We start from the raw sequence: 22,867 nt of genomic DNA on the forward strand, positions 1-22,867 counted from the left end.
ATGTCATGTGCAAGAGAACGTGTGCATTTGCTTCTTGTGTGTTTTGTGAACTGCAGATTGATAATTACCAGCAGCAGCTTACGGCTGGCAGCCAAGGGCAGAGAGAGTTGAGAGGGGGGGGGGGGGGGGATGGATGAATGGAAAGGCTTGAAAAAGTATGAGATGGGGAGAAGGAGGAGAAAGGGATGGAAAGAGAAGAGAGGGAGAACTGGAGGTGAAGGGTCAGGACAAGAGGGAGGAATGAAGACATGGAGAGAACGAGGGGAGGGTGCAGAGAAAGGGTGGTGGAGGGTAAATGAGCGCGTTTCTGGGTGGATGAAATTGGATGAGGGATCGAGGGATGGTGCTGAGGTGAAAAATAAAAACAAAGAGAGGGGGAAACACACAGTTAATGTTCATTGCACTGCAGGTGAACAAGATGGCAAAGGAGGATAGGAGGGATTTAGTAGCGTTTTACAGCCAAATCCATTTTTAATTCGTAGGTATAAAACATAAAGGTACAGGGGCATCTGAAATGTTGGACTGTAGATACTCGCAAAACAGATCAGCTCATAAACATGCGCAGTAAAAATACACACAGACACACACCGGGTCTTCACGTCCAAGCCTTTGGCTTAGTGTATAAGGAGGTTAATTAAGTGTCTAATGCAGCGGCAGGGTTGGGCTTTAGCACTCATCTTTCCTAACAAGTCTCTGGATGCGACTTGCAACTCTTCCACATGCACACACACATCTTTCTGACAGCCGGCCTTGCATGGTACTCACTCGTCAGCCCCCCCACCCCCACCCCGACCATCTCTTCCACACTTTATCTCTCACTCTCTCTCTTTTTCCTTATCACTTTCTTCTCTTCAGTCTCTCACTGCCATTCTCACTCTCCTCTCTCTGCTTCTCGGTATCTGCTCCACCCCCTCCCTCTCACCCCCCATCCCCCCTCATCCCCGTGGCTGTTTCCCTGCATCACCTGCAGTTTCACTCCACCACAGTGTTTATATGAATCTAGGTCTGACTCACTGTCTGCTGGCCCGCCTCTTATGATATGTGCTGGAAACAGAGAGCACAATAGAGTTGTGTTAGGCCCGTAGCACAGCCCCCGTCTCTTGGGAGATGGAGGATATTTTACACCGGGTGAATCTCCTACTTTTTAGGCAGGCTGATTTTTATTTCGGGCTATGCCGTCTTCCCCCCGCTGAGGCACTTTTATTGCATAATTAGGCGCCAGGGCCAGCAATGAAGTGATTTGACAGTATGAGCACGTCCCGTCTCGCCTCCTCCTCAAGTTTGTGTGTGTGTGTGTGTGTGTGTTGCTTTGTGTCTCAGTGGCTTTTTAACCGCCTGTCTTAATCTCTCTGCTATGCCTGCTAGTTTCCCCCACAGCAAAGTTTGTCAACACACACTGAGAGTTCTCGAGGCTGGATGGATGAGGGTTCGGGCTCATGTGTGCTTGCCTGAAAGACATTTTGGTGCGTGAAATGCACGAGTATGTGTTGCATGATGGTGTGTGTGTGTGTGTGTGTGTGTGTGTATGTCCCATTTCCAGCAGGGTCACGTTTAATTCTCTTATGAATGATGTAATGTTATGGGCTGTGCTGTAATTCAGTTCAGTTGGAGGACTGGGCTGCTGAGGAGAGAGCCTGTCTGTGCGGAGCAGGTCAGAACAATAGCAGGCCCTCTCTCCCACAAATCTGTCCGCCTCTCTCCTATTATGTCGGTGACCTTGTGCCTTCACAAAGAACGGTCGTCATGTTCATCTTCTGCCAGCATCTAGTTTGATGGTTTCTATCTTTTTTCCTATTCTATCTCCCCTGTCTAATTTGCTCCGCCATTCCATTTCCCCCTCCCCGTGCTGTTGGCCTGACTCGGCTCCATCACAGTGGATGTGTGTCATTTTGGGACTGCTTTGTGTTCTGACCTTATAGCATGGCTGGTGACTCCCCGTACAGTCGCTCCTCATCTCATCTCCTCCGTCTCTTTCACCTGTAGGAGACAGGCGGAGGAGTCAGTGGAGATGAGATAGCATCCTAGCTTTGATGCCAGCGTTACCCCATCCGATCCACACACACACACACACACACGCACACGCCGTCCCACAAGCAGCCCCCACCCCCTGCACCCTCACGTTAGGCCTTTAGGTTTGTCTCAGGATGTCACTTTGTCACAACTCCTCAGCTTGAAGTCTGCCTGGATGTGACAGTTCTGGCCGCATCGCCTCAGCTTGTCTGTGGTGACAGGCCACGCTCCAGCGAGTCATTACGCTAACTCGCAGTGCTAAGTGAGTCGCTAAGATACAGCGCTAAGCTGATAAAGCACTGGAGAAATTGGTCGGGATGATTCTCCGCTCGAAAGGGATTCCCATCACTGACACCTCTTAGTTCAGTCCAGTGACTGTAAAATTACTTTTTCTTCACCAGCTTTACTAAAGAACTAACCTGAAAATCATGGGGCTGCTACCTCTTTTGGTCAGAGCTATTCCACCACAACCTCTGGACAAAAAGAGCGCATTCACCTACTACCCTTAAAGCCGCTAAAGGTCATTTTAAAGTCGGTGATATAACAAGAGTCCCACATCAGCAGCATGCCCCGTTTCTCAACTACCAACGCTGCTCAGCGAAAATGTTCTCTGGCACTATGCTTCAGTGCTATGCTAATGAGTAGCATTAGTAGACGATTGCTGGAACAGACAGAGGGGCTAAGAGGGGCCGATCACATTGCGGCCCCCGAAAGACAGTCAGCCATCCAGCTAACAAGTCAGCCTTGCGGCCGCAGAGCTCCACTAGTGTAATCTCCTATTGTGACTCAGTTGCAGAGTCGCTATCACCGTCTTTGGCTACCTACAAGGCCAAACCTCCTCACTCAGTTATTTCAGAGAAAGCACACCATAGAGTGCCTGTGATAACCCTGTCCAAGGTCACAGACGCTGAAATCAAAGTGGTTTTATGTTTGAAAGCTGATGATGGAAAGTTTTTGGTGGTGTTTCAATGAAGGGAAAACTTAATCTATTCATACTGTGAACGTCTCAGAACTCTAAATAAACGGGTCACGAAATAACAGACCAGATTTTCTCAAAATGTTCTCAAGTGTTGGTCACGACTCTTGAATGCAGGTCTCCACATTTCAAGATGACGTCGGAAAAATGTTTGTGTGTAGTCGTGCGTCTGTTCGATTGTAAGAGGGAGAACATAGGAACAGATTTGTGGTGGTAGAGGAAGAATAGACTAGAGACTAGCTTAGCTTCTGCAAAATTACTTGTCTGAGGGTCCAAGCATCTATCCACCCTCCGGCTTTAATTACTGTGTGAGGATAATGAGTCAAATCCAATCAGTTCTCTCTCTTGCTCTTAATTTGTATGGAGCTTCTATCATGAAGCCAACCGCTTCAGCCCCTCACACCAGCTGCCCTGGAGTGACATCAGGCGTCTGTTGTGTGTGTGTGTGTGTTTGAGATCTCTGTCTCTTGCACACCACCACATCCATGCAAATCAAGTCGCGTAATTCTTGAATTGGCCCGTGATTATCAGCATGGGTGACAATTGGTAACCAATACTGGCGGATGACAGACATTAACTCGGTCTTATATACCAAGAGAGTTGAGTCATAGTCTCGCTGTGAGGGATGAGATCCACCTGTACATATGGCTGCTGCCGAGAAAGACACTCCGTCATCCGGCTATTATGAGTCTGACGGGCACGCCTGAATTGCCACGTGCGTATGCGTGTGCGTCTGCGTGTGTGTTGGCTGAAGAGACCCTGAAACCTTAATGGATTCCTGCAGAGTGAAGGACAATCGTAGCCCATGGCCAGTCCAAGCTTATCCTCTGCTCATCTCTGCTCAGCTCAGAGCCAGCCACAGCTCCAGCTAGGCCTCGGGCCATCTGGCTTGCACACAACCACGCACACACACACACACCCACACACACACACACACACTCTCTCTCTCTCCAACACAGACAGACACAGTCATTGAATCCCTGAAGTTAAGTTCCACACTTTTTTGTGAATACGCCATTCAAAAATATCTGCGTAAATCGGTGTGTAAGGTGCACCCCGCTGTACTCGCACGGTGAATTCTGCCTTAACCCGGAACTTGTCAAAAAGTGGGTGCATAGGTGTGAAATATGTAGGTGTGAAATATGATACAATATGGAGGAAGTACAGATTTGCAGTGTTGCCAGAAATAGGCTAGTTATCATGGTTGCTGCCGCCGTTGGAGAGTACTGGCTCAATACTGGCCGTCCCCAATTATGGCTAAATATATATTTTAACAGCGGGAGCCAGAAAAAGAAATACTTCACATTTCCCATGCAGTCGGAACACTCCATTTTTTAATGTACCAACTTTAAATTGGGGCTGGGCAAAATGTCAGTTTTATATCATTACAGTGATATGAAACTTCATTATTGTCTTATCAATTTTGGATCACATTTATCTCATGAGTGTCATCAGTGTTGTCTCGTCCTGGCATTAAAGGCTGCGTTACAGTAAAGTGATGTAATTTTCCTTAACTTTCCAGACTGGTCTACGTGTTCTAATGCTTGCTTTTACCCTCTTAGTCATTATATCAGTATTACTGATGATTATTTCACAAAAATCTGTCTATATTTTCTGAAAGCATCAATAGTCCCTCATATTGGCCCAATATTGATATCAAGGTATCTTATCAAAAATATCGCGATATGTGATTTTCCAACTCATTCCTGACATTTATGAAGGGCTTTTTAGGAGATTTCAGAATATTGAGATATATATTGTGTATTGTGTATTGTGTTATAGCCTAAAAATAATCAACATTATTTTGAAGGGGCTCTGTGGAACATCTGTACTGTGCTGGAAGCCGGGCTTGAGCATATCTTCTACATGCTTACACAGGCTACTGAAAGAGACATGACGCGCTCAGTATTCATATCACGTTACAATCTGCTCACGAATGGCCAATAAAATTTGATTAATACTTGTAAATTGCGGCAAATTGTTACATAGAACCTCTTTAAGATCATATTGCACAGCCCTGCTTTACATCAATTTGATTCAGTAGACTCATTATATTTTGTTTGAGCATTTACCCCAAAACACATCTGCCTTGATTAGAGTTAGCTCAGCTCGACTTAATAAACACTAAGCATGTCGCTATCTAGTCAGCCAGCTACAGGTGATTTACCAGACATAACCGTGATGGTGATAAGCTAAAATCATCCACATAAACAAAAGCCGATCAGCATAAGTACAAGCAATGAAATGGCCCATTGTCAAAAACACTGTAGAAATGATGTTGACTCTGCACTGTTGAAACAGCCTGGCTCGAACTCAGCCAGCATCCCAGAAATTAACTCAACTGCTCCTTTTGTCTGAGCCCTTCCACTGCGGCCTTTTCTATCAGCGCTCGGTGGCGTGGTAGTGGACGGCCCTGAAATATGAACCGTATAAAGTATGTTAAACATGGGGTCTGCCCCGAACTGATGATTGTTCCTGTAGTGTTAGTTCACAGTTTAAGTGGACTGAGTGTGATCACTCCTGGTGGCCCCCTTTAGTTTTACTCCGCTCTTGGCTCACTGTGTGGTTCTAATCGCTGGCCAGCTGTACGCCGCTGTGTACCGACACCACAGGGTAGTTAAGAGAACAAGGCCACACACTGACACTATGCATTTTAATCCCACTGTGACACAAGGACTCTGTATATGTGTATGCATGTGTGCAACTGTGTGTGTGTGTGTGTGTGCGCGCTTGACTGTGAATGTGCACTCTCGTCTGCCCAGTACGTCTGCGCCTGCACTAATTTGCTTGTGTGGGTTTTTTGCATTTGTTGTGTGGATTTGTTTGACTGGCCTCGCCTGCTGTTTGCATCTCCGTGTGCTTTAATTAGTATGCGCTTTTGCATCTAGGCCTTTGTGATTTGGCACTGGCACTGCATGCTGGCGAGGCATAAAAGATTTGAAGTCTGTCTGTGCTAGTCATTCAGCCTTAATGGCGTTAGTTACACAACTGAACTCAAGTCCCCGCTGCATAAATGGGTGGCATTTAGAAATACGAGCAAGTCCGATGGCAGTGAATCATGTAGCGCATCGCTGCAGAGCATGTCTGGGATGACTGACATTGACATTGACCCAGATGGGCACCCCTCCTGAATGGACAGAGGCTGAAACCTAAGCAGTGCTAGCTCAGTGTCAGGAAGGGGAAACCAGCCCCGCTCTGTGGGTTTCAGCACTAACAGTAGTGGGGGAGAGGGGCTGACTCAGTGCCCTTGTCTGCTGCTGAGCCCGTCTGGCAGGGGGGAAATGCTGTACAGTGAGAGCCTCAGTTTATAAAGTACATCTAAATTCCAGCGTGCGTAAGGCCTGGTTCACACATACGCAGATATTTTTGGAAGCTGAGGTTTTTAAAAAAAAAAAAGATCTCTGTCCAGTTTTAGCGCTGATTCAGAAATAAGCTCCGTAAAAAGGAAACTGATGAATGTGGTTGTCTGCAACATCGTTTCCAAAAATCTCTGTTCCTGCCAGTCCAGTCGTGGGGAAGGAAGGAGTTTTCAAAAGGTTCTTTTCCAGTGACCTAAAACACAAAGTGTGTACGAAAAGTTAAGAGTCATGTAAAAGCTGTGTTAGGAAATCTTCATGTGCATGCAGACGGGGCCTGATGGGCACTAGCTCTGCTGTTTTTACCATCAGTCCGCTATGTACAGTGCCATGTCCTCCTTGTTGACAGTGCAGAGGAGAGCTCAGTGGAAAACCTTCTGCCCCTTCAGGACAGCGGACAGCATCTACCATCCACCAGTCTCTGATGCAGCTCCAACACTGGGGATGTTATTTTCCCTGAAGTAGTATTTCACTTCAGGACCACGGACAGCAGCTCTCACAGCCTCTGGCAAGAGTCTCAGCACATAGACACCATCCTTCCACCGCATCATGTACCCTGTCTCTACTTCTTTTCTGTTTCCGTGCCCCTGCCTACACCTGGGCTGTAAACGAAGCTGGCAGCCATTTTGTTATTTTTTGTTTTGTTTGTGAGGTTGAATGTAGAGGCAGTTGGAAAGGTATGCAGTTATGGAGAGAGCTGAGAGAGACGGCGAGTGTCTCTCTCAGCGCCTCTTTGCAGCCCTCTTTCATGCCTCTCAGCCTGGCTCAGCGATTAACCCTGAGTACCCCGCTGTCACTGCTGACCCCTCTCCTCACAGAGCCCCGCTGCTGGCCACAGCAGTACATTAACATGCCTCTCAGACGGCTGATTATCAGCACTGTGTGTGCAAATGTTGTACACACCAGAGGTGAAGGCATGCACGGACACTAATTGTCTTTAATTTTGCTCGTTCCGCCCTTACTTTTGCTCGTTTTATTCAGAGTGAGTCCTAAGGTGCCGCTCTGTCACCTTGTTGAGACGGAACAAACTGAAGGATTCTGAGAAGGACGCGCAGTTTTTCCCTGGTGAGGGATGAGTCTGATGAGCTGCTGCCACGCTGTGTGTAGGAGTTTTTTAACATTTGAAACTCACAGTTTGTTTCGCGAGTGGTGCAATATCTTATTGGAGAAGCTGGTGTGTCTGCAAGTCTTCCATGCCAATATGTGATCTGCGATGTTCCAATGTGAAAACCGGTCTGCCAGACTATGCATCAACAGTTCTGAAATATTAGTGCTCTGTTAAGGCAAGTCGATAACAGCTAATTTGTGCTTTACACAAGGACAGCGGAGCCACTTTCATTCTGCCTGCTCTTGTCAAATGCTACACATCATATTTACAATGTGGTGGAATAATAAAGTGCCTCCTAAAAGTATTAAGGTTCATTGAATTGTCGATAACTTTTCCTCTCTCTCTCTCTCTCTCTCTTTCCACTCCAGCTCTGAGCCGGTCAATGATGCCCTTCGGCTTGATGCGTCGGGAGCTGGCGTGTGAAGGCTACCCGATCGAGTTGCGCTGCCCTGGAAGTGATGTCATCATGATCGAGACGGCAAACTACGGCCGCACCGACGACAAGATCTGTGACGCAGACCCCTTCCAGATGGAGAATGTGCAGTGCTACCTGCCCGACGCCTTCAAGATAATGTCACAGAGGTAACTATTGATCTGTTTGGATCTCATACGTGTGTTTGCACAGAGTCTGAGCTCCGCTGGCTGAGGAAACAAGATATTATTTCACAACATAGTTCTTCCAGAATTTCCTGCTTTCCTTCCTGAGGTGTTGATATCTTGTGTGAAATACTGAAGTCAGCATCACTGCCCTGCGAAGATCACCACTGCATCTTGAACGAGACGCGAATGTGTGTGGCGGTGTAAATGTGTGTGTGTGTGTGCGCATACGTAAGTGAGAGTGTGTCTGCGTGTGCGTGTGTTTTGGAGTGTTGCAGAAGTATTTGTAGGGCTTCCTACAGCTGCTCTCTGTGTTTGCGCTCAGCATCTGCTTCCTCTGAGCTCAGATCAATGGAAGCCCTCTCCTAGCTATCCATCACGCATGTAATGGAGGCACAGGGTGCTAGCTTGGGGAGAGAGTGAGGGAGGGAGGGAGGGAAGCGGTGGAGGGGTGGAGGAGAGAATTGAGGGGATAAAGGAAGGAGAGAGACGGCTAGAAAATGATGGGATGATAGAGTGAGTTCAGCATAGAGATATGAACGGAGACAGCGCAGGGGAGAACCGCTAAAAGCTGGATCGAGAGGGATTTTGCGATGAGAACGAGTGAATACATGTATGTGTGGATTTGTATCTGTCCCGCTGTGTGTGTGTGTGTGTGTGTGTGTTTCTCGGGGTGTGCAAACGTGAGAAGGCATGCGGCGCTGTGGTTTAGATGTAGGTATTACGCGCATATGAATGTTTTCCCTGTGCGTGTGGTGCAGAGTATTTGCCTTAGCCCCCCTCGTCCTTCCCTTTTCTCTCACCTCTAATTGCTCCCACTCACAATCCCCCAGGAGAGAGGCCTCTTACGTCACTCGCCCTCTCCCTGCCTCTTCCCTCCCTCCTTCCCTCTCTCTATCCTTCATCTCATTCCTCTTCCCCCTCCCGCACTCCCCTCTCTGTTTCCCGCCTCCCCTCGGGTGCAGCTGTCACATGATCTAGTCTAGTGTGAAATTACTCCCTTCCCTACCGTTCCCTCCGTCTTCCAGAGCCCGAAGATGTTTTTTTTTTTTTTTGTACCCACTCCTCTTTGTCTTTCTTACAATGGCACTCATCATTTTTTTTGTATCACTTACTTCCTCTCTTCCCTCCCCCCCCTCCTTTTTCCCTTCATGTCTTCCTCTTGCAGGTGTAACAACCGCACCCAGTGTGTGGTGGTAGCAGGGTCGGACGTGTTCCCGGACCCCTGCCCGGGGACCTACAAGTACCTGGAGATCCAGTACGAGTGTGTGCCCTACAGTGAGTACTGAGACCCTTTCACCCGCTCCCACCTTCCCAAACCCCCCCCTCACCCCATTCGCTGCCCCGCCCATCCCTCCCTCTGCCCCCCACCTGAACCCCCTACCCCCTTTTCAACCACCGAAAAAAAAAACCCCTCGACAAATGACATCTGCACACTTGCTCTCTCTGGATTTTTTTTTCACAACACAGGCAAAACAAAACAAGACAGTCATCCTCACCTGCTTTCTCTCTCTCTGTCTCTCTTTTCTTTCTCTCTCGTACACTTACACTGCACAAACACACACACACACACACACACACACACACACACACACACTCACCCAGAGCGCTAAACCTTTTTTCTTCATCGACAGAGCAACGCACCAGTAGCTGAGAGGGATTTTCACATGGGAGGAAGGTGCTCCACAAATACAGAGTCCGATAAGCACTTCGCGCACACCCGCTGCAAACGTGGGGTCAGCCTTTATACGCGCTCACAGCAGTGTAACACACACCGCCCCGCACTCACACACCGATTGACCCAGGGGCACGCCGCTGCCTTTATCTGGTACCAAACACCTTTGCCGTCCCTCTGATTTCCAATAAAAATTAAAATTGGCCGCAGTGGGATCAGGAGGCAGGGTGCGCCGTGTGTGTGCCGCACCTCACAATAGCGATGTTAACACAAACAGCAAAGGGCTTATTTTAGACCACATGACCTGCAGCGCCACACATTTTAATGTCCCCATGGTAACGGCTGACTTCCTCACGGCACTGCTCAAAGCTCCGTGGCAGGTGTGACATACAAACGCGCCTGCACACACACACACACACACACACAGAGACACAGACACACACATCAAGTCTAACTCACACCCAAAAGGGAGACACACAGTTGATCTCTTTCTCTCTCTCACTCCTCCGAGCAAGCAAGCGCACACAAACAAGAGCGCACTCACACAGCCAGAGGAGCAGACACCCGAAAGGATTATATGGTGTTGTGTTGATCCTCGTTCATGTGAAAATCTCGGCTCAGTCTCCCCTCCTCCCTCTCATGTATTATTACTCTCAGCATTGATCCCCTCACTGTGCAGGAATACCTGGCTGGAGGGGAGGGGCAGTGGCGCTCCCCTCCGCCAGGCAGAAGCAGAATTGGGGTGCAGAAAGGGGTTGGAAGGACAATTGAGGGTGTTGGGGTGGCGGGAAATTGGGAGACAAGGGTCTTCTCGGAGTTCTTGAGCGATCAGGGTGGGGGATATGGGGGTGATTCTCTCTGCTTTTTCCTCAGGCACAGATGTCGAGGTGAGCTGCGAGTTCGAGCCGGCGCCGAGCCTCTAACCTCCTTTGCTCTTTTCTTTTTCTTCTCCTTCTTCCCTCTCATCTCTTCTCTCTGAGATCTCTCACTCATCCTACCTTTGCTTATGATCTCTCTCAGTCAATATCGCCTCTTTTCATGTCTCTTGACTCCTCTCCTTCTGTGTACCGCTATTCTCTTTTTCGCCTCAAGTCTGCCCTCCAAGGTCTTTAATCTTCTTCAGTCGCCCCATTTCTCTCATTCTCCTTCTATTTTTACTCTCTGTCCATCAATCTGCCACTGTATCTTATCTTTATATTCTGTCTCTTCCGCTGTCTCTGTTGTTTATTTCTTTTACAGGTGGGACAAATATTCAAATACCCAACCATCCAGCTCTGACAAAGAGGCGCCGAGAATCTCAGGGACTTCCAAGTGAATGTTTCAGTCTTTGCCCTCGCTCTGCTCAGTGCTTTTACACCCCCAGTTTACCTTTTGAGCGACTTTGTTGAGTCAGGTTGCAGCCGCGGTCACAGATAAGTAGAGGTTCGCTTTGTTTCGTGCCATTGGGGATTATTCTCTGGTGGGAATCTTTTCTTCACAGCATTGTGGCAACAAGTGTTCTTCTCGAGCGTCCTCTGCCCTCTGTTCACCTGCCTTTTGGTCGATGTTAGCTGCAGTCAGACTGACCCCCTCCAGGCTTATGACTTCATTCGGTGGTCCTCTGGTAGTTCTGCTCTGTAGCACGGTGTCCTGTATTGCATGACCCACAGAGGGTCATGGTAGCGTTGCTCGGTTGTACCTGCCTCCTTCTCCTCGCGTATTCTAACCTTGTCTTTTTTCCCCACTGACTGCACAAGGGAGCTTGTTCTCTCTCCTGGAAGCAATCAAAGGGATGATTAAATAGCTGCTGACTTGCATTTTTCTTCGCCGTGTTTGGAAAAAAAAAAAAAAACTTTGTTGATTGCGTCTGAAGTGTGGCGCGGCTTAGAAAATTGGAAGCTGATCCCTCTATGATGAAAAGTCCCGCCTGTCTGAGGTGACAAAGAAGAGCCAATTACCCCTGTCCTCTGCCACTCTCCGCCGCTGGAGTAACACGACCACTCACACACACACACACACACACACACAGAAAGAGAAACGAATAAACACACACATGCACACAACTCACTCTACGGCCGCCGTACGCATTTGTGCTCATCTGGCAAAGTAAATACGACCTGACACATCCAGACTCCGATTTGGAACTGTTCATCCCAAAACCTAGTCACCGTCGCACCACACGCCACTCAACTCGGCCACTTTTAATTACCAGGAGAGGGGGCGCGTCGCTCTCTTCAGTTCTGCCTCAGCAGAGATTTGTCAAGATTAATTGAATTTGCTGCTGCTAATCGCTCTGGTAATGCCCCATCGTTCACGTCTGGCTGGGAACGCTGGGCGCTCGGGCATCATCCGAGGCTGACGCACGTTTTTTCATCGGTCGTCTCAACAAAAAAGGTGAACAATAGAGAGATGATGACTAAAGCTTGTGTGTCATAGCGGCTGAGATGGTGTGCAGCCACGCTGACGGCCGAGTGTGATGTTTGTGTCTGACAGGGTCCTCTGTGTGCGTGTCACGCAGGCGCCGTGTTACCAGTCACCTGAAACGGCGAGGTGACAGCCTGCGTCGAGCTGACAAACACACCTCTGTCGGCTGAGCTCAAACAGGGGTCCGGAACACGTGCGTGGGTTGCCGCGAGTGGGATTGCCTTGGCAAAATACAACATCCGCCAACAAGTCAAATCATATCTCATCGAGCCAAAAAAGCCCTGCGAGGCCTCCCCGCCACATTGTTTTTGCCAGCCGGAACAGAGCAAGACAAAACGGCTCAACTGAACTCTCATTTCGCACTGTCACAGCCTGCTATAGACTGCTTGGTTCCATTAAGACATCACAGATCCACGCACACAGCTGCAGCGCGTATTTACTGCAGTGGAAACCCTACACTGCAGTCTTAACACAGACGTTCAATGAGTCAAAGTAAATCTACCCAGCGAGAGAACACTACTCGTCCCCCCTCCTCCTGCAGGACACAGTGCTACATCATTATTGACTGCTAATGCTCTCTGTTCAGGCCATCCATGCTCGCCATGCCAGAGACATTAGACTCAGTGTTGTGCCTCCGCTATTTCATCACTTGTGATTTATCTTGTTAATATGCAGGTAGCCGAAGAAACCGGCTTCAAAAGCGCCTACTCAGGCTGTATTGTGCACAAGAGGTTCTGCAGAGACTCTTCGGTAACTCCACATTCTCGCTTGACGTTCTTATTTGTGGCTCTGCCACTGTTTCACTTTATAAAACTGATTCTTCCCCTGCAAATGTATTCAGCGCAGACTATTCATTACGAGACATGGCTTTTTGGACACAAAGCCACCGGAAATGATAGTTGATTTGTTGCGAAGAGTTTGTCACGAGAAGGAATAAAGGCATTGTAATATGACAGGTTTTCAGGGGAGGTGAGGAAACACTTTGATGTAGCTGAGAATGAAACTCTATTAATATGTATTGAGTCGCCATTAGACGCGTGGCTCATAAATGAGAAGCAGGAGGCTTTTGCTCAGGCCGTCGAAAGGGACGACTCTTTAACGTGAAAAATGTAAAATGAGAGAACAGAGAGGGAAGGGGACAGAAGAAGCTGAGGAGGACACAGTATCTCTCAGCACAGAGAAAGAGACGGAGGATGCAAAGTTGTCCTGCAGTACTCCCAACAATGCGTGTATGTGTGTGTGTATTTGAGAGTGTGTGTCTCTAGCTGTACTCATTAGTGTGGGAGTAATTGATAGGGTTGTAGAGAGCGCTGAGCAGAGTGATTAAGGGGAGAGAGGGCAGTGGCTTATTTCTCAAAAGGGCCCTGAAAGAGAAATGCTGAATGAATCAAACAAACAACCAAGGTGGCCTTAAACTAACCCCCTGCTCACTGTGAGGACCGTTTGATGAGTTTTTCTGTCTCTTTTCTCTGTGTTTGTGTGTGTGCACACCGTAGCTCAGCTACGTGTGATGATCTCGTGTGCGTCTGTGCTTCATGTCTATTTTTCAGGAAAACCAAGAGCAAAAGGAATGGAATCGACACAAGTCTTCTGCCTCCCATATTCTTCTTCCTCCCCTGCAGCACTGAAGAAGTTTTCTTTCTCTTTTTGTCTCTCTCTATATGCCATTGCTGTGCATCATACACAATCATTTTCCGCCTGCTCCATTTATAACATTGCATTCAGTATACTATCTTTTGAGGGCTGCAACCTAACACTTAGATCAAGTGGACAAGCTGTACTTTCAGTGGATGCCGCGATAAAAAAAAAAACTCTGTGTCCGGGTTCTGCTGAATTCTGCTGTCCCCATGCAGCCCCTCCCCCCCTCCCTGCAGTTGTTCCAGAGAGGATGAAAGCTCTGGATGCTCTCTGGTCGTTCTCTCTCTCTCCTCTAACCTCGGAGCTAATGATTGCACTCGTTGGTGGTGGGGATGTAATGCTTTCTTGCCCCCTGCCCCAGCTTCACAGGACTCGTGTTCATAGCTTCTCCGTGTTTACCCCCTCTAGGCTGAAAGTGGCACCCATTCCCCAGGTCTTCATGGAGGTTGTTTGTCCAGTTTGATCTTGGCATAAGATGATAAATGATCAGTGTTGTTGCTGATACTGATGCTGCCTCTTCTGTAGCGCTGCCAAGATTTGAGGCCAACCCCCACACAGATCAGGCTACTGCTAACGCCCCCCTTTGTCTTTTTTATTCTGCTGGCTATTTGTCTCTTTACATCTCTCTCTCTTCCTGTCTTTTTTCGTTCTTTTTTTCTTTTTTTTTTTTTTTTTTTTACGGGCAACCCCCGTGAGGTGTCGTGACAGTCTCACTTAGCTCTCCAGGGACAACAGACTTCCCTACGATACGTGCACGACAGTCACGCTCGCGGTGGGGATGCACTAGCTCTGTGTCCTTTTGACACGTCCCTTCCCGAGAGACGTGGGGATCCACACGCACGCCGCTTGTGCCTCAACCAACACGGAGAAGAAGCGGGTGCCGGCGCTGTAACGTGAAAGGCGGGGCTGAGATCCCGTGCTAGTTTCTCCTCTAGTCTCCAGCTGCTCGCGGACCTCCCCAGACACAGCCGAACAAGCAGCGTCATGGATGTCGAGGGAGCCACACCTTACCTGTTCGTGTCTGCCGAGGCCCTCGGTGTGACTCGACACACCAACCTATTGATTTGTGTGTGATGAGCCCGCTGTAGACACTTCTCTCATCTCTCTTTTGTCTCTACCCTCTGTTTTTTTCTCCCCCTCTTCCCCCCCCCGACCGTGTCTCTTGGTTTCTCTGTGTTTCTGAGGCGTTCCACTCTGTCAAGCCCTCCCTTTCCCCTGTTGTTTGTTCTCTTTTTCTTTGATGAGCCAGCCTCGGCCAGGCAAGCCGGCAGCTCCCCATTGATTGGACGGTCGATGGGTTGAGTGTTTTTGCTGGCTTCTATAGCGAGCATCCTGACTCTGTAAATTGAGCAAAGCCAAAAGCGCCGCTTTCTTTAGATCAAGGGGTCGCTTTAATGCCAACACAGACTGTACTTGGAGAGAGAAGCGGAGAGAGGGATTCGGTGATCCCTCCAACCAGCCACAGATAGAGACATCCTCATCGCCACCTTTCCATCTGCCCATCCCCCCATCGCTTTCTCTATCTTTCTGTTTACCTCCACAGCTGAAGAGGACTACAGTCGAAGAGGCTCTCCAATGGTTTCTCTATCCAACAGGTTCCTGGAGCCGTGCTTCGGGTGTAAGGGAGAGTGGGAGGGAGAGGGGGGGAGGGATCCGGCAATAAGAGAGGTGGAGGTGGGGTCGAGAGTGTGTGGTTGGGGTTGGATTGTGTTGTTGGGGGATTATTGATAAAGCTAAAATGAAATGGAAATGGATTTAAACCCAGGTCAGGCCATTCTCCCCTCCTCATTTTCCATTTGAGCCATCCTTTCTCTGAGTAGCCAACCATAACACAGACAGATAAGTTGCTTTAAAAAAAAGAGAGAGAGAAAGGACAGCGTTTTATTTAATCTCAATTTTCTCTTTTTTCCTGCACCTGTTTTTTCTTTCGTTCTTTTTTCTTTCCCTCTCCCTCTCTCTTTCGCTCTCTCTCTCTCGCTCTCGCTCTCCCTCTCTCTCTCTCTCCCTTGCTGTCTTTCTCTTTTATCTTTCTATCTCCTTCTTTCTCCTTTTTCCGATGCTTGAATAGAAGTGGATCAAAAAGGTAAAGACCACAATGAACATAACAACCACAGCTCGCCCCTTCCTCCCTTCTCCTCCTCCCTTGTCTCCCTTCCTCCCCCCATACCCCCCCCTCCTAACCCAGCACCTTGTGTAGTGGTCATGTTTGATGTTGATACCCCTCCCTTTACTTTCTCGACCTCTAATCGCCTCCTCTGCCCCTCTCCTCTCTTTCTATCCCTCTCTGAACTATAACCAAAACTCTCAAATCCAGAACTCTTTCTATCTCTCTGAACTATAACCAAAACTCTAAAATCCTTCTAGATTTCCTCCTTGGTTCTGATGACACCAGCCTGACCTGCACGCACGCACACACACACAACCACAACTCACATGCACAGACACAGAAAAAAAAAAAAAAAAAAAAAGGCATCACGGGAGGTCAGTCCTCTATCTATGAGAGATAAACGAGAAATTAACTTCATTCCTTTCCTGTGCGAAGTGTCACATCTTAGCCTAAACCGACAGACGAGATACATTCATTTCATCTCATGGATGGTCGGTCTCTCCTCCTCTTCCCATCCCCTCTCCTTCACACTGTTGCATCGCGTAGAGCTGAATATTCACATTCCTCATTACATTTTTTCGCTCATTTTGCTTCTGCGATTGATTTGTCCCTCCAGATCTAAGCGCCAAACAAATTATTCTCTCTCTGTTTACACTGCTAAGCTCCTCCTTTTCTCCATACTGTATCTCTTCCCTTCTTTTTTTTAATTTTTATTTTTTTTAGTTTCTCGGGACTGATTCGCAGTTTGTTGTTGCTGTAATCTCAAAGCAAAACATTGTGTTAAGATAACGCAGTAACTGGCCAAAGTGGCTCTCGGTATCATTTTCACAGTATCCCATTTCCAGGTGCTTCAGTGTCCTCTCATTCTGTCTCTCTTGCTTTTTTCAATTAATCACACTTCCATTTACCTCCTTTTCTCTCACTGTCCCCTTACTTACCTCTGCTTATTTCTCTCTGTTGTGTTTCTCATCCTCCCTCTCTCTTGTTCTCTGATTGGTTTATCTCTCAGATCACATCTGGCCATCACAAGCAGCTGCAGGCTCTTTTGAGCATCTCTTACACTCCTCTTCCTTCTCCTCCCTTCTCCTCCTCTTCTCTCTCTACAGTTCTTCACCGCCACGCCTCTCTTTTCTTTAACGCACACGCACTTGTGAACTTGTGCCCCCCTGTACCCGTCCACATCGTCAGTCTCTCCCGGTCTCCTTATGTGTTCATTGAGGCTCCGGAGGGGGAAGAGAGGGGAGGGGATGGGGGGGGTGGGAGGTGTATCCCCTGTAGAGAGTGCTCCCGCTCTTTGTAATGACCACTCCGATACAGCGGGGCCTCGCCACGAGTCCTCTTAAAGAGCCCCAATCAGCGTTGCTAGGCACCTCAATCACTAGCTTGAGACAGACCTGACCCGTACCCAAGGTCACGGTGAGAGCAGCGGCCATCAGCACAGGCTTCCCAATGAGCCTTAACTCCCTCTCTCAGGTCCCCACCCTCCTCGACTCTCTCTGAGCCCCCCCTACTCACATCTGTCTCAGCCTCAGCCATTGCCCTGTCTGGCCCCATGGTCGGATCCATATGTTGGAGAAATTAACTCCCGTAGAGGTTGCCATTAACGGGTTTATGGACCCCTTTGTCTGTCGTCGTGTCTTTGGCTTTTCATTAACATGGATCATTGTCTCACATTTTTCTCCCACCGCAAGCAGCCATCTTAGCTCACTCTCCCTGCTTGCGGTGGAATAGTGAGCTACAAAACCATCCTCCTCCTCCCCCTCCTCCTCCTGCTTCCGCCTCACCCAACTGGTTATTTTTATTTACTACTCTTCCTCCCACTAACACTAAGATCAATCCCCCTCTCCTCTGTCTGCACTCCTGCCCTTACCCACCTCAATCCATCCCTCCACTGCTGCTAAACACACTTCCTTTCTCTGTTTCTGGCTGAAATTGACATTCCAGACGTGTATCTTGCCCGTGTCTGTCAAATTAATCCTCACTGATTGATCGGCTGATTGACAGATTTGGATTGGGATGACGTGCGCCGCGCAGCGATGATGTCACACGCAGGAGATCCTGTCCAATGAATGTCCAACACTTTGTCAACCTACCTGCTGTTAGGCTATTTTAAGACTATGTCAGCTGCCTCTCCTTCTTCCCATCACTCCCTCTGTCCCTTTTGTCACCCTTTTCACTAACAGTCAAGCACAGTACACTATCCACAGCTTTACAGTATTTCTTTTATCACCGCTGACGGGACAAAACAGGTGTCCGCCATATTTTTCTCACCTCCAGTCTGTTTGCTTCTAAAGGAAAAGAGGGAAGAAAAATGAGGCAGTGCTAGACTGCTGTGAACAGTCCTGGTATTTCCATGAAGGGTGAGGTGGGGGGGAGCACACGAGGAGAGAACCATGGCTCACACAAATCGCTTTGTACCTGTGATTTGGAAAAGCGAGAGGGAATGGGTGAGAAACCACTGCATGTTGTGAAAAGGAAAACAGGAAGCAAGAAAAAAAAAAATGGCTGCAGATGGACTAAAAAGGTTGGAGAGTGGTCGCTATAGAGACGATGAGTCAGGCAGCATCGCCTCATTAGGAATGACCCGCCACACACGAGCACAGTCATGTGACCAAAGCAGCGCAGACACCCTCTTCAGTGGCTCGGGGAGATGGGGAAAGGCGTGGGGATTGACTGTACATGCAGAATTCATGCATTGTTTGAGCCAGAGAACAGGCAGGTGAGTCAGGGAGCCAGGTGGTCATGAATATAAATCACAGCTTCTGGATTCAGGACCTTTTACGGGCCTGATTCAGAGCAGAAAGGGAAAGGGGGAGAGGGAACACGCAGGGCGGTGGCAGGCCAGGCAAAGCTTACGTTAGAGTCCCACTGTTCCGCCACCGCTCGAGCGTCAGTCAGCGAAAGGTGCGTCTCCCGGTCGTCTACTGTATCAGCAGCCTCTAGCCTCTGCAGCCATGTCCCGACCAACTTCCCTGTCACTCAGTGTCAGCTCCACTCCGAGGCAGATAAGACTTTGCTTTCAATGGACACTATCTCTAGCCGTTGCCAGCTTTTGGTCTCAGTGAAGGGTATTCTCTGGGGTGAATGTTTGGGTTGATAAAGGTGCCAGCTTGACACCTGCCTCTTCCACTGTCTGGACAGTGTGTACCCGCTTGCATTGTGTGAGAGTCTGTGTGTGTCCTAAGGGTGTGTGTTTACGTCTGTGCACGGCTGTTTGTACTGTATTGTGTTTTTACTCCCATGACTTGACCCCCCTTGTAGTCTAAAAGGAAGCGGAAACACAATGGGAGCCCCTCCCTTCTCCTTCCTTATTCCTCTCTTCTTCTTCTTCTTCTCTCTGTCACTATATGTCACTCCTCAGCAGATTAACTCACTCCTAATTCTCATTTCACAGGAAATAACCTATTTACTCTCTCTTACTCCACTTCTCTCTCTCGTCTTGTTTGCACACACAGAACACGCTCACATCCTTCTTCACGCTTTCCTCTCTCTTTCTGGCTCTCTGTCTCTCTGAGCTGCACACATGCATGCCTACACACACACACACACACACACACACACACACAAATACACAGTAAGACACAGCTACACACACTAATGGGCTGGTGAATGCACATAAACATACCATCAGGAGACTCCCTGCACACACATGGACACAAACACTAACCCTTAAAGCCCATCAACTGTCCAGCACAGACTCGGGGTGCCATGCCATGCTCCATTCTGCCCCCTGCTGCCTGCATACTGCACCTGCCAGTAACAGGTGTGGGATTCAATTAGAGCAGCATGCTCTCAGCAGTCAGTCCTGAGAGCAGGCCATGACTGTGGACTGGGCAAAGGCTCGGGCCAGCCGAGCCCTCAGATCCCTGTAGCTGTGGAAAAAAAAGACAAAAAAACAAACGGCATGAGGACACCACTTTAGAAACAGCTGCCAACCATTGGCAGGGGGTGTTTAGATCATCAAAGTCAGACATTAACCATCACCATGACGCTGTCACATCAAACATGAAAACACCACGGACTGCTGAAGACAACTAAAATGAAAAGTCTAAATTTAGCCCAGAGCTGTCAGCGCTCACTTTTAATTGCGTTACCAGTCGATCACAAATTGCGGCGAGACACTAATGGGAGATATTTACTGTCATTTTCAGGAAAGTTCCAGCGCTTTTATCATTTTATGCTGCAGCCTCATATTGACAAGTAACAGCTGACCTGTGCCTGGGAAAAGGGATTATGGAGATAAATAGTCAATTATTACAGCAGTCTTTCCCTGTGTGTGTGGCAGTAATTGGCATGCTAGAGTATGATAGCTACAGCCTGGGTTTTAATCCCTGATAAGGTAAGTTTCATTAGCCATCTGGCTAGTTTGTAGGGTGAAGGAGTGTTGTGTCGGCGCTGCCTGGTGACTTCACTGGGATGATCGTGACTGCAAGATTTCCTTACGCACCCAAGCAGGAACTAATCTATTAATCTAACTATCTCACATAATCCCAGATGGCTCTTACTCCAGCTAACCTGCTCTAGCCAGACTAGGATAATGCCTAATCTCAAGACTTACGCCTAATGCTTAATGCCTAATGCCTAATACCTCATTCATACCGTGGTCATAATAGTCTCTTGTACTGCAGACTCTACTGCTCAGGGTTGTGCTGCTCTGGCTTCTTGCTGCTACAATCACCCTTCACAGTTAGAGAGAGCGAGAGAGAGAGAGAGAGGGAGGGAGGGGGGGATACAGAGCAAAGGAGAGGCAGAAAGAGCTGGTAAACAGGAAGGCAGCCGGGAAGGCTGGGGAGCGCAGGTCAGAGTTAATGAAGCCCCCTAGGCAAGTTTTGCAGGGTGTGAAGCATGGCCACTGTTTCTGTTTGGCCTGCGAGCGTGTGTGTGTGTGTGTGCGCGCGTGTGTGTCTGTGTCCTCGTGGCCTGTGTGTGTCCAGCCTAGAGGCCGTTGATGAGCCCCTTTGACACCGGGCCCACCCAACGACCAATTCATTAGAATAAACCGAGGCTCGCTGATCGGCAGCCGGCAGGGTTGGTACGGGAGAGGAGGGAGTGAGAGGAACATGGAGGAGGAAGGCAGAGGATGACAGAATGTTACCGTGGTGATGAGCCCAATAGAGTACAGACTGCTACCAATTTAGGAAAGGGCTGGAAGGTTAGGTGCAATAATGAACAGAATCACATGGTATCTTCAGGGGTGGGCACAATTTAGTGTGAGTGAAATGTAATGCGGACAAAAACTATTGTGGAGCCGAGGTGGATCGTATCACATTCTTCTCCGTCTCTTACAGCTATATTATAGCCAGGCATGACTCAGTGGATCATCCCTGCTCCTCCGAGGCTCTGATCCTGCTCTTTTATTATCGCGATTAGGAGCTTTAATCTGTATATTATAGTTATGAATGTTACACCGCGTGTCATACATACATACAAGCTGGTGATTGATATTTACTTAGCTTGTTGGTTCACACCCGTACTAGAGCTGCAGCAATTACTTGATGAGTTGTCAACTGGTTAACTTTATCAAGTATTTATTTATCGTTTTCTTATTCCAAGTGTGAATTATTTTGTTAGTTAGCTGTCCAAGTTGATAAAGACAACACCCGCAGAAGTGAATCCTGTACCACCGTGTTTTAGCCGGCAGTATAAACCCAATAGTGTCAACCTTTGGAAACTTGTTTTTTAGGTTTTCCTTCTTTATGATATCGATCCAGCCAGCCCAGCCATAGGTTCAGCCTTCAGTCAAGTGGTTCTCCAACACTTATTGAAGCTTTTGCCATTGAGCTACTTTACTTCAGGTCATCAGGTGGAGGTTCAGATGGGTTCTGATTTGCTCCCAGTCATCATCTGCTACTGGACGATTTTGTTCCCTTTTCGCACACGATGTTGATGCCTTTTACTGGATGAATGGCTGTGACAAAAGTTGTGCCATGCATCTTTGTCCCTGTATCATGGCAACAGATGTGATGGATGCCAGCTTGTGTATATTACTACTTTACTCATTGGTCATCCTTTTAGTTTCTATAGAGAACAGGCTCACGTGTTTCTTTGTCCTTTATTCTACCTTGAGGCAGAGTGTTCCTGGCTTTGTTTATGGGTCACCTACATGCAGAGCCACTGCATTGCTTTCTGCCTGCTGTTTATTTCTCTATTTACAGTAGCAATGTACTTTTGAGGCAGTGTCCTACTTTAAGTGGTCGTTTTTTTTCCCACTTTATGGCTTTCTGTTCCCATAACACGTCAGATATTAGGGGCTTATTTGAAACATTTTGGAGCACAACTTCGGTTTATGTGCAAGGCACTCATGCTGTGTCTGGATTGATAAAGATGTCATTTGATTGTGGTGTGAGGGAGAGTTGGCAAAGATGTCAGTTAGGAAAATCATTGTTCAGCTGTCTGAAAATGTCACATTTAACCATTGCTCCGAACATTATTTTGCATATTCCCGTCACCCACATTCATATTTGCAAAGCAAACACCTCAGGCGTTCGAGAGAGCATTTTGGTTCGACAATGAAGCATGACAAGCCTCCTGTGAAGAGTCTGTATTCTGAGTGTTTGTTTATGCCTGAGCTTGATTAGATTCCTGTTTGGCTGCCAGTCTCAATCCCCGTTGGACCCCCTCAGACAGTACAGGCTAATTCCTAAGTGGCCTAGCACCACAGATCACCAGCCACTATCAACAACAGCAGCGCGGCAGGCGGCGAAAAAGAGAATGCTGGATTTCCAAAACCCTGAAGTAACTCCTCCATCCCTCCATTATGATTCTCCTCCTGCTCCGGACTCCATGCAATATTCAAGACAGTTTGAGCCTGGACTGATCTATCACTCCAACAGCCACTGTGTGACTGTGTACACACGCGTGTTAGTGTGTTTATGTATGTCACGTTCTGTCCTCGCGTGTATTGGGATGGTACGCCTGCGTGTGTCTGTCTGCGCACCCGAGTGTGCCGCGTGTCATCTGTGTCCAAATGCCCCTGCAGCGTCCAATTAGTTCAGAG

The 22,867-nt window shown here is 48.2% G+C and overlaps 1 protein-coding gene across 4 annotated transcripts in view; it reads left to right on the forward strand.

Moving 5' to 3' along the window:
* Positions 1–22,867, forward strand: part of adgrl1a (adhesion G protein-coupled receptor L1a) — a 99,673-nt gene that overhangs the window by 47,773 nt on the left and 29,033 nt on the right. For 3 of the 4 annotated variants that reach the window (XM_030407097.1, XM_030407094.1, XM_030407095.1), the window contains exons 3-5: positions 7,819–8,032; positions 9,216–9,325; positions 15,832–15,846. In XM_030407097.1, the coding sequence (XP_030262957.1) occupies positions 7,819–8,032; positions 9,216–9,325; positions 15,832–15,846 (339 nt within the window). The remainder of the gene's footprint in view (positions 1–7,818; positions 8,033–9,215; positions 9,326–15,831; positions 15,847–22,867) is intronic. The other variant, XM_030407096.1, reaches the window with a different exon arrangement.

The sequence above is a fragment of the Sparus aurata genome, chromosome 23, assembly GCF_900880675.1.
Source record: "Sparus aurata chromosome 23, fSpaAur1.1, whole genome shotgun sequence".
Lineage (NCBI taxonomy): Eukaryota > Metazoa > Chordata > Actinopteri > Spariformes > Sparidae > Sparus > Sparus aurata.